Source organism: Phoca vitulina, unplaced genomic scaffold, assembly GCF_004348235.1.
Source record: "Phoca vitulina isolate PV1807 unplaced genomic scaffold, GSC_HSeal_1.0 scaffold12, whole genome shotgun sequence".
NCBI lineage: Eukaryota > Metazoa > Chordata > Mammalia > Carnivora > Phocidae > Phoca > Phoca vitulina.
This window is the reverse complement of record NW_022589715.1, coordinates 11,878,946-11,892,552: the sequence shown is the minus strand read 5'-3', so window position 1 is coordinate 11,892,552 and position 13,607 is coordinate 11,878,946. Positions and strand designations below refer to the sequence as shown.

The window sequence follows — 13,607 nt, the reverse complement described above, 5'->3', positions numbered from 1 at the left end:
GGGGGGGGGGGGGGGGGGGGGGGGGGGGGGGGGGGGGGGGAGCCAGGGAGTAAAGGGATTCAAATCCACTGCGGGGTGGAGAGGCCCAATCACTGGGTGAGGCTTCCTGCTTGGTGTGAATGGCAGGCCGCGACCAGGAGGGCTACAATAAGGCAGGCAAGGGGTGAGGTGTGGGCAAAGCTTGTGATGATGGGGAGCAGTACTTCGGTTACTGTGTGAGTTGCCCAGAGACTTGGCAGGCCCTGTGGAGTGGAGAGGGAAGGGCAGATGGCCGTGGCAAGCGGTCTTGGATAGTGGTATGAGGTATACTTACCCTCATGGGGTAAGGAAGCTGCAACAGATGCCAGGATGCAGAGTGTGGCCCCTGTGAAAGCCAGTGGGGGGCTGCAAGGCCCAGCCCAGGGGCTGAAGATGGGGCACCTGAGGCCGGGGCTCTGAGAAAAGCAAGAGATGCCCAGACTTGGAGGGACTGGGTCCAGGCAGGTTGCCAAGAGCAGGAAGCAAGTCAGGGCTGCAGTTCACAGAGCTGGGCCAGCTCTGTGGCTCCGGCACAAGGTACCCGATGGCTGGTGTCCATGCAGAGCCCAGGGTGTAGACCTGGAGCTCCTTGAAGACTATCCATCTGCAGCCTCTGGTCAAGAACGGACCTAAATGCCTACCATGTGGCTGAGCCATGGTGAGCGGGCTGGGAGGAGATCCAGGGAGAAGGAAGGTTGGGAGGAAGGATCTCAAGAGTCTAGGGGGCTAGAAATCGATCCAAGGGAGGAAGAGGTGAACTTGGAAGAGAGAGAAGGTAGCTAAGACTACATTATTCTGAGGTAGTGCTGCGACAAGAGAAGGAGGCAGGACCAGGTGAGTTTTCATTCCAGATTCAGCTTGGCCCTCCTGGCTCGCCTCCTCTGAGGGGCTTCCTAAGACCCTCCCTGCTGCATCACCATCTCCCCCTGGGGTCACTTCCTCTCCTTGCCCAGGGGCTCTGATAGTGCAATTTCCAGGGTGACTGTCCTTCTGGGTCTCAGCTTCTCCCTAATCAGCCAAAAATGAAGCATCAGAGTTTGGGGAACAATAGGATTGCCCCTAATATTCCTGCTGTTTCCCTTCAGATGCCCCAGTCTGGGTCCCAGCACACTTGTAAGTGATATTGAGGCCGTCCCTGTCCTGGCTGTTCTGGGGCTGATTCCGGCTCAGCTGATCAGAAAGCTCTGAGTTTGTTTTTATCATCAAAGAGTCCGTTATCCGCCTCCATTCTTTTGTGCGAAATTATATTTAGTCCTGCCAAAGAGATTTCTGGATTGCTATAAATTTTCTTTGCTATCAGAACAAGATAAGGAATTGAAAAGGGGTCACATAGAGGGCAGGCATCAAAGTGGGCAAATAAAATTGTCTGACATCACCTCTACCTTCTGAGTTCCTCCGAGGAATGCTACCAATATTTCGAACATTTATCAATATTTCTGGGGTGCTCGTGTTTTCTTATAGAACCCCTTCAAAGCCAGCCAACATGGATCTGTGTCTACATCACCTTCTGAAAAATAGGGCCAAGTTGGAAGTATATTTGAGTGCTTGTATATTTGAGGAGTTACAAGTCAAAGAAACTCATGATGAAGAGCCTTAAAATATACAAATCAAAGTATATTTGAGGAGTTACAAATCAAAGAAACTCATGATGAAGAGCCTTAAAAATAAGTAAGTCAGTTAAAGGTCACGGTTAGGCCACGTTGGAGCGCATCTACCTCATGGCTTCTGTGATTTCATTTCTGAGAAGGTCGCAAGGTTCTCGGCTTTTTGGAAGAAACCACTTATTTAAGGAACCGAAGCAGAGTTTTGAGGGATTGACAGGGGAGTTTAAGGTGCCTCAGCCTGGGTGCGAGAGTCTTCCTAGGCTAGGAATGTCTACCTGGGTAGAAAGTCTTCCTAGGCTTTCCAGGAGGGCCAAGTTTCATGGAAACCTTTGGGGTGTGCTCCGGCGTTTGATTCAGAAACCTCTGCCTCACTGGGAGAAAACTTGATGACCAAGGAGAGATGAAGATTAAAATCTCAGAATTTAAGGGAATGAGGCTGATGAATTTATTTCTAAGAGCAGTCCAGGGGCTAGTTCCATGGGATGGGGTCCAACAGGGCAACTGTGACTAAATTAAACTGTGGCATCAGGGGAGCACGTGCCCCGGTGCTCGGCCACTGAGCTGCAGAGCTCAAGAAGCAGTAGGGTCAGGTGATGGAAAGGGATAGATGAGGGTGGGAGAAAGAGGAATGTGGGCCCACAGGAGCCCTGGAGAGTACCTAGGCCAGCACCAGCAAAGAGGTGGCCTGAGAGCCAAGACTTAACCTCCTCACCTCCAGCCCCAGTCATGGTAGACCCAGGTGCAGCCTCAGAATCCTGCTCCACACAGTGTACCAGGAGCCCCTATGAAAGAATTAAGTGGTAAGCTGAACCTAATTTGCAATCTCTAATTTAACCTAGCTCTTCGTGAGACAGACAGGAAGATGTGATTCAGAGCAATTAAATAGTTTGGCACTCAGCCACAGCCTGGCTTGGATCTAGAGCTCTCTTCTCTCTCTCTCTCTCTCTCAGAGGAAGCAGAAAGAGGAAAGAGAGAAGGCTTCAGGCCTGAATTAGCCACCAATCTCCTCCATCACTCTCCTATGCATGCAGCTGTCCACCCTTTGTACCCCTGCTGCCCCTCATAGGCTTCTGTCACCCCTTGCTCTCATAGGCTCCAGTACCTGGCCAGGTGCTTCATCTGAGGGCCGAGGGGGCTGAGTCTGATAGCTGACTGTATTGCACTCTTCTTTGAAGAAAGATCGGATTTTACCTTGGTCTATCTCCTGCATATTCCTCCCTCTACTTCTAAATATACTAAAATTTCCTTGCCTCACCTGGGTTTCCAATTCCTCATTTGTTCGGACCCTGGGTCAAGTGAACTGAACCCACCTGTAGAATTCTGGTAGATTCCACCCTGTTTGGTCCAGCACCAACCATAGCCGCACATTGTACCAGAAGTCAAACAAATTAAGAGGTGGTGTTTATTTTTATGAAAACATTCACATAGTTTTAAATAATGAACACTGATGGCTCATTCAAATAGGATTTATTCTATAATGGTTCCCATGACATGGAACAATTTATAGAAGGTGTTCATTGCACTGATCAACGTCCACCTGTAGCATGAAACCCTGGCTCTGAATTATGCTGGTAACACCATAGCAGTAGTAATAAGTTGCATAAGGCTACTCTTACTATTTTTCTCCCATTTTGCACATGAAGAAACAAGCTTGGGCACATAGGTGGCTGATCTAAGGGCACTTAGAAAATTAGCTGTAGAAGCAGACTAAGGGCTGAGGTCCTCTGGTTCCTAGACCCTTCCCTCCAGAGAAAGGGCAGAAGCCCAGAAGGCCTGGTCTTGTTTGCTAAGCCCTAGGCTTGGTTCCACATACTCATCCCAACTCATGCCCCATCTTGATTTAATGGCTGGCCTTGCTAATTTAGCATTCTTACCCACTGCTGTATCCCTAGTACTCAGAAAAGTGCCTAGGACATCATACTTACTCAATAAATCTTTACTGAATGCACAAATTGTCTTCAGGGAATCTCTAGAAATCGAGATAAGAATTAGTCACTCCGATACGTATTGACAACTTATAAGGTTCCATGGGCCGTACCTTCCCTCTCATCATTCCTGGCCACCCCCTGAAGAGTTTGAAGCATGGGGGACCTGGGCGGGGGGACCTCAGGGAGAAAAGTTGGACAAGCAGGGATGTAGAGAGGATGATCTTGGCAGGTTGATTGACAGGCTCACAGGGAGTCCATGTACATCCTAGGAGAGGAAGCTGTCCCCAGGGTGGAAGAGGCAGAGGTATTTGAGGGGAAATGGTCATAAGCAAACATAGTGGTTCTCAACCCAGGGTGATTTTACCCCCTGGGGACATATGGCAATATTTGGAGATATTTAGGGTTGTCACACTGGGTGGGAACTGTTGTGACATCTAGTGAGTAGATACCAGGGATGCTGCTGAATGTCCTGCAGGGCACGGGATGGCCCCCACACAAAGAATTATCTGGGCCCAAATGTCAATAGTGCTGAAGTTGAGAAACCCTGTAAACATCACCAAGAACTGGGATGACCAAATAATTCATTGTTCACACTGGGGCATTTGAGAGTGAAATGGACATTATTAATAAATATGCTGGGACGGTGGTCATAACCTGGACAGAGGTGGGCAAACCAGGATGTATTGCCAAGAATCCTTGGGTGAGGGAGAGTCTGATCTGGGCCTGCAGGACATGGCGGCTGTGGAAGAAACTCACCCAGTCAGATGGGGCCTCCAAAATGGGAAGGCTCGACTTCCAGGTGTAAGGAAGAGGTGGGGCCGGGGAAATCAGGTCTCTCCAGAGCTACCTCAGTGCCACCAAGGCAAAGGCATTACCCTCAAATTATTAAGAGAGAGATGGGTGTCTGTTTTGCAGAAAATGTGTTTTGTTTTGATTTGTTTTGTTTTTTCCCTCAGGAATGGGGTTGACAGATGTGTGGTTCATATTCACTTATAAACACTAAATATCTCTCAGCTCACATCTCCTTTCTAGGTCAGGGATCGCCCATAGGTTTTGTGTCCTTTACAGCTCTGATAGGGTGTACCCACGTGGAAGGCCGGGTTGAGAAGAAGTAACACCCTCTCTGGCCCACTGGAAAACAGTACAGTGATGGATTAGCAATGTCTGCCACAGGTCCAAAAAAGGGTGGTCAATGGTAGTGGCCCAAAGGCCACACCTGTGCCATCCCTTGTAGGGCCTCGTTCTTGATCCTCAGAGCTGGGGCTGAAAGAACATGAGGTCCAAGTCCAGTGGCCTCTAGTGTATTACTTAGGGCAGCGGCACCCCCCTGCTGTGCTGGACGCTGGGGGGATAACAAAGACCCAGAAGACCTAGCCCCCGCCTCCCTCCAAGACCATGACATTTTTATGGGTGAATTAAGAGTCACGCAAGTGAAATCACTGGAGGACGGGCCACAATACGGGACTGCACTAGCCAGTGCTCCCTGCATGGTGGAGCCTGCGTCCTGCGGAAGGCCGGACCAAGGGGGGAGCTTGAACTCAGAGGAGGGATGAGGGGGACTTGGGTGTGGAGAATGGCTTTGGAGACAGGGGCCATGGCATGAGGAAAAGACTTGCTGAGCCTCAGGGAAGCAAGACAGGAAGTGCAGGAGCCCCCGATGGCCTAACTAGCGATTGCTTGCTGTATTTTTCCAGGGAGAGAGATGGTGGGACCCACGCTGCCCGGATACCCGCCCCACATCCCCACCAGCGGGCAGGGCAGCTATGCCTCTTCTGCCATCGCAGGCATGGTGGCAGGTAAGGAGGGGGCTGGGCAGGAGGGGAGTCCTACAACCAGGAAGTGTTGGCCAAACGTGGAGCAAAAGGGGACCAGAGGTAGGGTGTGTCCCCTGCACAGACTTCCCAAAGGGCATCAAAGGAGCCACCAAAGGGCACATCTTGTAAATGCCTCGAGCCAAGATGTCACTGCTCCTTAACTCTCCCCCGGCTCAGCCTCCTTCTTCCCACATGCTCCCAGACTCCCCGTGATGAAATGGGCAGGGCTGACACAGACCAGTGTTCAAATCCAAGCTCTGCCACTTCTTCCATTGACTCAGTCAGCCTTGATGGAGAGTGCTCTAGGGGTCCGCAGAACCGTGTGAGCTAAACACCAACCTGGCGCTTGAGCCACCCATGGTCTCCCAGTCACTTCCCTCTGATGAACCTGTATGCCCTTTCTACAAAATCTGAGTACGAATGGGGTTGGTGATGATGGTGATGAAGATGGTTGACATATACCTTCCTTTATACCCCACCCTCACTCAACCCTGCGCGGGTGGGACTCACGTTCTAGGGACTCCAAAGTACTACAGGGAGATGAGCTGGGAGGATTTCTCCACCATCAGTGGGACTGTCCTGGATTCCTATCTTCCAGTCCTTTGGGTTTCTTTATCTACCGGCGTGATCATTGCCCAGCAGTGACCCAGGATGTCAAGGTCTAGGCAAGGGAGGAGGACAAGGGGAGTTTCTTTGGGCGAGACGCACTCACTCTTTCAAGGACCATAGAGGAAGGACCCAAGGGTGGAGAGGGCAGAATTGAGCCATTTCTACTGCCCCAAGAGGCCCTAGGACCCGGAGCTTCTGGAACGGGCTCTGAATCAGGGCATCTGGGACGCCCATGCCAGCCTCAGTGGCTCTGACCCCAGAGACTTAGCGCATCCACCCAGGCCTGCTTCCCTCCCTCCCTGGCCACGGTTATTCTTCAACAGCCACCCCCTCTGCCCCCCACCCCCCCTTGCTGAGGCAGGTGGGCTGGTCTCTCCTGGGCAGAGGGAGGGGAGGGAGGAGGGAGACAGGAGGGAGGGAAGGAGGATCTGCACTCCCTGGGAACCTGCTGAGCTAGCACTTGTTGCCGCCTGGTTACCGTGGCGATGTGCTTAATGCAGCGTTGAAAATACAGAATACCGACTCCTCTCTCCCTCCTGGCCCTGGACTCCCTCCCTCCCTCCCTTCCTCTTCTGGAGCGTGAAATGAGATTGGTCAAGATAAAAAAGGAAAAGATTCAGTTATTTTTTTAAGAGTGTGGATAATGGGGCCTCTCAATCAAAATCCCAGGCTCCAGTCGGCTCCCCCCATCCCCCTTCCAACCTCTCCACCTTCCCTGGCCGCCTGCTCAGAGGAGGAGGAGGAAACAGAAAGCACAGGGCTTTTTTCTCTTAATTATGAATCATTCCCCCGGGGCCAAGCCCAGGGCAAGGGGGTCCTGGGGCCTGGAGTCTGACCTGGGAGGTAGCTGGAAGGTTTGGGCCTCTCATCAAAGGCCCCCAGGTGTTTCCAGAAAGATCTCATCCTGAGTGAGTGTGGTGGAAAACAAAAAAAAAATAGCACAAGTACAGCATCAGCGACCAGTGAATTGCAAGAGGGGTGGGCCTTGCCTTGCACAGTGCACGGGCTCCCCAATAAGTTATATGTAAACCAGTTTTCAGAAAATGCAATACTATTTAAATGCATCATCTGGGTCCTAGGAACTCTATGGTACAAATGAATTCTTAAGGAATTTTTTTTCCATAAAATATGATTTGTCCGTCTCTTACCAGTAGCCACAATCTTCCAGTAGGCCGAGCGGAGATTCCTTCCGTTAAAATTAATAAACCTTCGCTGAGCACCTACTGTGTGGTAGGTGCGGAACACTTGCTTAGTGCAAAGGCATGCCAATGACAGTCTTCGGTCGTTTGTGGGAGGAAGGCAAAGATCATCTATTGTGCACTTGGGTGTGCCTGGTCATTCATAGATACAACTTTCTTGTTTAATCTTCACCATAGGACTAGAAGGTATTATTCTAGTTTAATATAGATAAGGAAACAAGCTTAGTGTGCTCAGGGTCTTAATGAACCATACTACGTGGCTGAGTTGTTCAAACACAGGTCTTCTGATTTCAAATCTAGGGCTCTTTTTACTACACCGCACTGCCTCCCACAATACCAGAAATAACAACACAAACTATAAGAAAGCGACACAAGAACAGAACCAGGACAGACTTCTCTTATCCACTCATCTTCTGTTTTGCCTTCTCGTGGTTGTTGTTATTGTTGTTCCTGCCTCATTAACAGAGTTGATGACCCTCACACCAGTTCTAGAGCTGAACTGGCAACTCCAGATAGATGGATCCGTCCATCCATCTACTAAGCTTTCCACCCATGTATCTTTATACCCATTATCCATTCATCCATGCACCTTCTTACCCATTCATCCATCCTTCCATCATCTTTCCATTCTTCTTTCCTTCCATCCGTCGTTCCTTCTATCCATTCATCTATCCATCCTTTCTTACATCCATCTTTTCATTGACCTATCCGTCCTTCTATCCACCCATCCACCCACCCATCTATCCATCCATCCATCCATCCATCCATCCATATATCCTTCCATACATCCATCCCTTCATCTATCCATCTTCCCATCCTCCATCCGCCATTTCCAGCCTTTCAACCATTCTTGCATCCTTCCATCCATTCACCACTTTTTCACTTAACAAATACTGGTTGAATATCTATAGTATAGGATGCTGGGGGATATAGCAGTAAATAAGGTAGGTCCCTCTATTCATGGAGCTTACAACCTAATGGTAGAGAAGAAAGTACAGTAAACAAGTCAACGAATGAACAAACAAGATAATTTCAGATAGTGGTAAGTGCCGTGAAGATAATAAAGTAGAATGATGTCATAAAGAGCCACAGGGAGAGGAGATAACTACTTTAGATTGGTGAAGAGGGGAGACCTCTCTGAGAAGGTGTTCAAAGTGGTCAGCCAAGTGATAAACTGGAGCAGACCATCCCCAGCCAAAAAGAACAGCAAGTGCAAAGGCCCCAAGGCAGGAACTAATTTAGCATGATCACAGATAAAAAGGGGGTGAGTATATCTAAGAACAACAAGTGAATGGAGAAAGCACTACAAAATGAGGGGATTTGGGGAGTGGCTGGGTCAAATTTTAAGACTACTCAGGCTGCTGGGAAAACAGATAGTAGATAGTCAAAAGCGGAAACACAAAGACCAATTAGGGGAGGGACAATTGCAATAATTCATTCAAGACATGACAGTGGGGGCGCCTGGGTGGCTCAGTCGGTTAAGCATCTGCCTTCGGCTCAGATCATGATCCCAGGGTCCTGGGATCGAGTCCCACATTGGGCTCCCTGCTCAGCGGGGAAGCTGCTTCTCCCTCTCCCTCTCCCTCTGCCCAGGCTTGTGCTCTCTCTCTCAAATAATTAAATAAAATCTTCAAAAACAAAACAAAAGACATGATGGTGGCTTGAGCTGGGGGGTTGGAAGTGAGGGAGGAGAAAAGAGACACTGAGGATATGTTAGTGGTACAGCCAACAATACTTACTGGTGACTTGGCTGTAGGGCTTCCAAAACAGAGGCTACGAGGATGACTCCTAGGCTTGGGGCTTGGGAAAATGCATGACTGGTGGTGGTCGCAAGTAAAAATGTGCATTTTTTGTGGTCCTAGGAGACCAGGAGAGGGAGAGGTAGAGCATGTGGCGGGTGGAAATCAAGAGTTCTATTGGCCATAAGAGGATTGAGACACCTCCAAATACCCAGTTTAATAAGTCAGTAGGCACATGATATATGTCTGAAGTCAGGGAAGAATTCTGGCTAGGGCATAAATTTCAGCCATTGTACTGAGCTGTTATTTAATGCCAAGGGATTAGACAAGATCTAGAAAGAGAATGTAGATGGAAAGTCACAGAAGGCTCACAAACCAAGCCTTGGGCATTTAGAGCTCGAGCAGAGAAGAAACCAGCAAAGAGAGTGAGTGGGAGAGGACAGTGGATCTGGCAGCAAAGGCATCACGAAACCCAAAGACATTAGAAGGAGCGATGACCTGAATCACAGTCGGCTAGGAGGTTGGGGGAGGTGGGTGGGAGTGGGCATAGAAGTGACCATTGGAATGATCAGGGTGGAAGCTGTGGGATTTCAGGGGCTCTGCACTGGCCCGATTGGACGGGAATGAGGAGGTGAGGGCAGAGACCAGGAAGCAGAAAGGGGCTGGTAGCCGGAGGTGGGGCAGAAAAATTTGGAAAAGAGAAGATGGCAGAACATGTTTGCTGGCTGCAGGCAGTGGTAAATTAGGAAGGGAGAGATCGAAAAAGAAGGGATAGACTGTAGGGGCCAAGACCTTGGAGAGGTGAGTGGGGTGGGATGCGGAGCAAAGAGGATGGGTTGGCCTTTTGTGGGTGCAGGGACATTTTATCCACGCGGCTGCGGGCAGGTGGACAGATGTGGTGGTGGGGAGATGCTGCGCGCAGCAAGGTGTGTGTCGCCTCCTGAGCCCCAAGCCCTACGCCTGCTTCCGTGTGACTGAAGCACATAGGTACTTGGTGAATGTGTGTTCAATAAGGGAGTAAGTGTGTGAGTGGGTGAAATGCATGAGTAAGTGACAAAACGAGAGAGGAGGCATTGTGTACTTTCCACCTCTCTTCCTCATGCTTCCGAGCCAGCGGCGTTTGGCACCGGGTGGAAGGAAAGGCACGGGGGCCCTGGCTTCCCCCTAGGGTGCTCTGAAACCAGGCAGTTCTGGGGTACACCAGCAGTACGTGGGGAACATTTAGCATTGTGGGATACAAGGAAGAGCCCTGGAATAGGAGCGAGGGGGCCACGGTTCTAGCGCAGGCTCTAACTGAACACGGGACCTGGGGTAAATGTCTTTCCCTCGCTGGGGAGCAGTTTCTTCATTTGTGATCCTCTGTTGAACTTTATTCTAGCACCTGCTTAATGGGAAAATAATAAAAGCTAGCATTTCCTGAGTGTGTCTTATATACCAAGTGTGGGACTCACCATTCAGTGGATATTATCTAATTTAATCCTCCCTAAACCCCATGAGATAAGGACAGTAATTCACCCCATTTTACAGATGAGGAAATCAAGGCTCCAAGAGGTGAAGTGACTGGTCCAAGGGTACACAGCTGGGAAGTGGGGAGCACAGATTTGACTCCAGGCAGGCCAGCTCGAGAGCCAGGCAGTTTCAAGCTTCCCTTCCAGAGTCTGTCAAAGAGACAGGGAGCCACAGAAGGCACTTAGCTCCCAACAGCAGATGAGGTTTTGAAAGGCAGCGCGGACATAGGGGCGATGGCCCGGTCGGCAGGGACCTGGCTTTGTAGAAGGAATCGGCTCCAAAGCACATAAAGGGATTATCTGGAATTCAGAGTTAAGAGCCCTAAGGTCAAGTTCTGCTCTGCCATTTACCAACGCTGTGATTTGAGGCAAACTGCTTAATCCCGCTGCACTCCAACTTCCTCTCCTATAAATTGGCGGTATTAATGGGTGCTTCATAGGATGCTCGCGAGGATAAAAGGGCCGAGCGTGTGGAAAAGTGTTTTGCAGACTTTAAGCTCCCTACCGAGTACCGAGTACCGATGGTAACGGAGTGGGCTCCTTGGGTTTGTTGCTCTTGTTTAAGGGAATCCTTATGTGATTTCTTTGGTAAACCATTCCTTTGGTAAAGCTAAGAATCCCCTCACTGAAGGAAGTGATCTGATTTACTTTGTTTCGATTCATGCACTGAGTTTGCTTCAAGTGGCAGACTTGGAATATGGGACGCGGACATCCTCAGAGCAAGTCCCAGGACAGATTCCCCAAAGAGGTTGGTGCCCTGCAGGGCTCCTCCCTCTGCTCCTTCCCCTAATCCTCACTCAGCACCCCCTCCCTTCCCTGCCACCGCCTCAGCCTCCCCCCGTCCCTCACAAACTCAGACCTAGGGATGCTAAAAAGCCTATACAACCTGATTCTTTCTATGGCTGTTTCTGACCCCTCTCAATCCCTTCGGCCCCTCCTGGAACGGCCTTCTGTCGAAGGTCCGGGCCGCAGGAAAAGTGGCTAGAACCTGGGCCGTGGAATCACAGCGCACCTTCCAAACACCACCCAACCCTTTGGCCACATGAGCTTCTGCAGATCTCCAAGCCTTAGCTTCCTTACCTGGAAAGTGGGCCTTATAATACCATCTCCCTCCTGGGGTAGCTGGGAGGACTGAGCTCGTCAGGGCAGTGCCTCAGGTACCTGGCAATAAAGGGCCCTGTCCGAAATGATGCAGACTGAGGGGCCCCCAAAGGGTGGGTTGCGGGGCCTCTGAGCTCACCTTGTCCCTGCCCCGGCTCGCCCTGGCTCCCCCTATCCCCCAGAGCTCACCCAGTGCCAGCCCTGCAGACCCTTCTCCCCCACCCCCAGGCCTACATTGGTGTGTCCACCTCACAGGCCTCTCACCTGTGTGCCTCCAACAGGAAGTGAGTACTCCGGCAATGCCTACGGCCACACCCCCTACTCCTCCTACGGCGAGGCCTGGCGCTTCCCCAACTCTGGCTTGCTGAGTAAGTCCCCTCGGGGCCACCCAGGCCCTCTGCTGCGTGGGGCAGGGTTGGGGTACAAGGCTGGGCCAAAAGTCCGCCGGAAAGGCAGCCGGGAGGCCCAGGTTAGACGGAGGGCTTGGGGAGACAGGTGTTCTTGGCGGGCCAAGCACGGGGAGGGAAGGCTGAGCCCCTGGCTGTTCACAGGGAGAGCACACAAGCCGGGAGACTTCTCCGAGTCATTCTCCCTCCTACTGCCTGAGGCCATGTGTCGGAAATCTGTTTTGTGTAAGATTTGGGGCTCAGGCCTTGGGCAAATGAGGCCATCCTGTCGTGCACATTAACCATCTCAGCGGCGCACTGGGGCTCATTACTTGGCACCAAAACCCTTACATGGGGATCCTTTGCTCAAGTTCCCAGTATTTGGCTTGAGATGTGGACACCCTTCGGGGGGAGGTCCAGAGAGTGAGCTGCGGGCTACTCTTCACCCCTCTCTTGCCCTGGGCCATGGGCTGGGTAGAGAAGCTTTTTAGGAAACCAAGCCCCATAAATGGGGAACTTGAGGAAGTCCGCAAGAGTCTCCCTGAGCGATGACCTTGAGAGCCTCAGAGCAAACCTGAGCCCAAGAGAAGCGGTGAAGCAAGTGTGGCCCACCCCGTGGGCACCATCACAGTCCTGGCAAGACCATCCATTTCCTAAGCCCTCCCCCCCCCATTACCTCCTGGCATTCCAACAATGACCGGGAGGGTGGCTCACCGGGGCTCTCTTTGCCAGATGGATTCAACTCCAAGCCACCTTTCTGTTCAATTTCACCAGAAAGGATGAGGGTGCCGAGCTGGGCCAGGGGCAGGGCACCTCCCTGCAAGCTTGCCTGGGCTGCCCATCCTGCAGGTGGACAGAGCCTCCCCATGGAGGCCCTCAAATGCACATTCCCCTTGGCCAGTCAGCATTCTAGTCCTTCTGGGCCCTAAGGAGAAGATTCTCTGACCTCGCGCTGTTTGGGTAAGGTTGGGGAAGGCCCTAGGGATCCCCTAGTGTGCTTGGTTCTTCAGGGTTCCAGATGTAACTGCTTTCAATTGCCCTCTCCCTGAAACGAGGGTGTTGAAGGTCAAAGCAATCATGGGAGCAGGGGCAAGGAGCCATAGTTCTCATTCTGGCCAGAAACCCAAAGGTGAGGCCAGAGAAGGAGGAAATAGGGCCAGAGAGGAGTTAATCTTTGATGATCAGATAGGCCGGAGGGGTAGATGATTAACTTGTGTTGTCTTCAAGGTTAGCAGATGCAGGAGAGGCTATGGTGCAATTTCCCCTTTTTGACTAGCAGTGTTGTTGTTATTTTTTTTTTTTTTAACATGTCCAGGTTCCCCATATTATTACAGTTCCACATCAAGGCCAAGTGCGCCACCCACCACCGCCACGGCCTTTGACCATCTGTAGTTGCTATGGGGACAGTGGGAGCAACTGAGCACCAGAAGGACTTGGCCTGGGACAGGCCCCAGAGAGTCACACAAAGGAATCTTTATTTATTACATGAAAAATAACCACAAGTCCAGCATTGCGGCGCACTCCCTGTGTGGTTGATTTAATGAACCATGAAAGACAGGATGACTTTGGAGAAGGCCAAACTGTCCTCTAAGACTCCTTAATGAGGGGCAGGAGTCCCAGGGAGAGAGAACTGTCCCGTTCCAAAAGAGACACAATTGGAGGAGAAATATGGAGAGAAGAGGGAGCAGCCGAGGAGCTCGA

At 51.0% G+C, this 13,607-nt stretch overlaps 1 protein-coding gene across 1 annotated transcript in view; it reads left to right on the top strand.

The window, feature by feature from the left end:
* PAX8 (paired box 8) overlaps positions 1 to 13,298 on the top strand; it is a 31,563-nt gene extending 18,265 nt beyond the window's left edge. The window contains exons 9-11 of the mRNA XM_032411185.1: positions 5,245 to 5,346; positions 11,802 to 11,888; positions 13,222 to 13,298. Coding sequence (XP_032267076.1) covers positions 5,245 to 5,346; positions 11,802 to 11,888; positions 13,222 to 13,298 — 266 coding nt within the window. The remainder of the gene's footprint in view (positions 1 to 5,244; positions 5,347 to 11,801; positions 11,889 to 13,221) is intronic.
* The last annotated feature ends 309 nt before the right edge of the window (positions 13,299 to 13,607 follow it).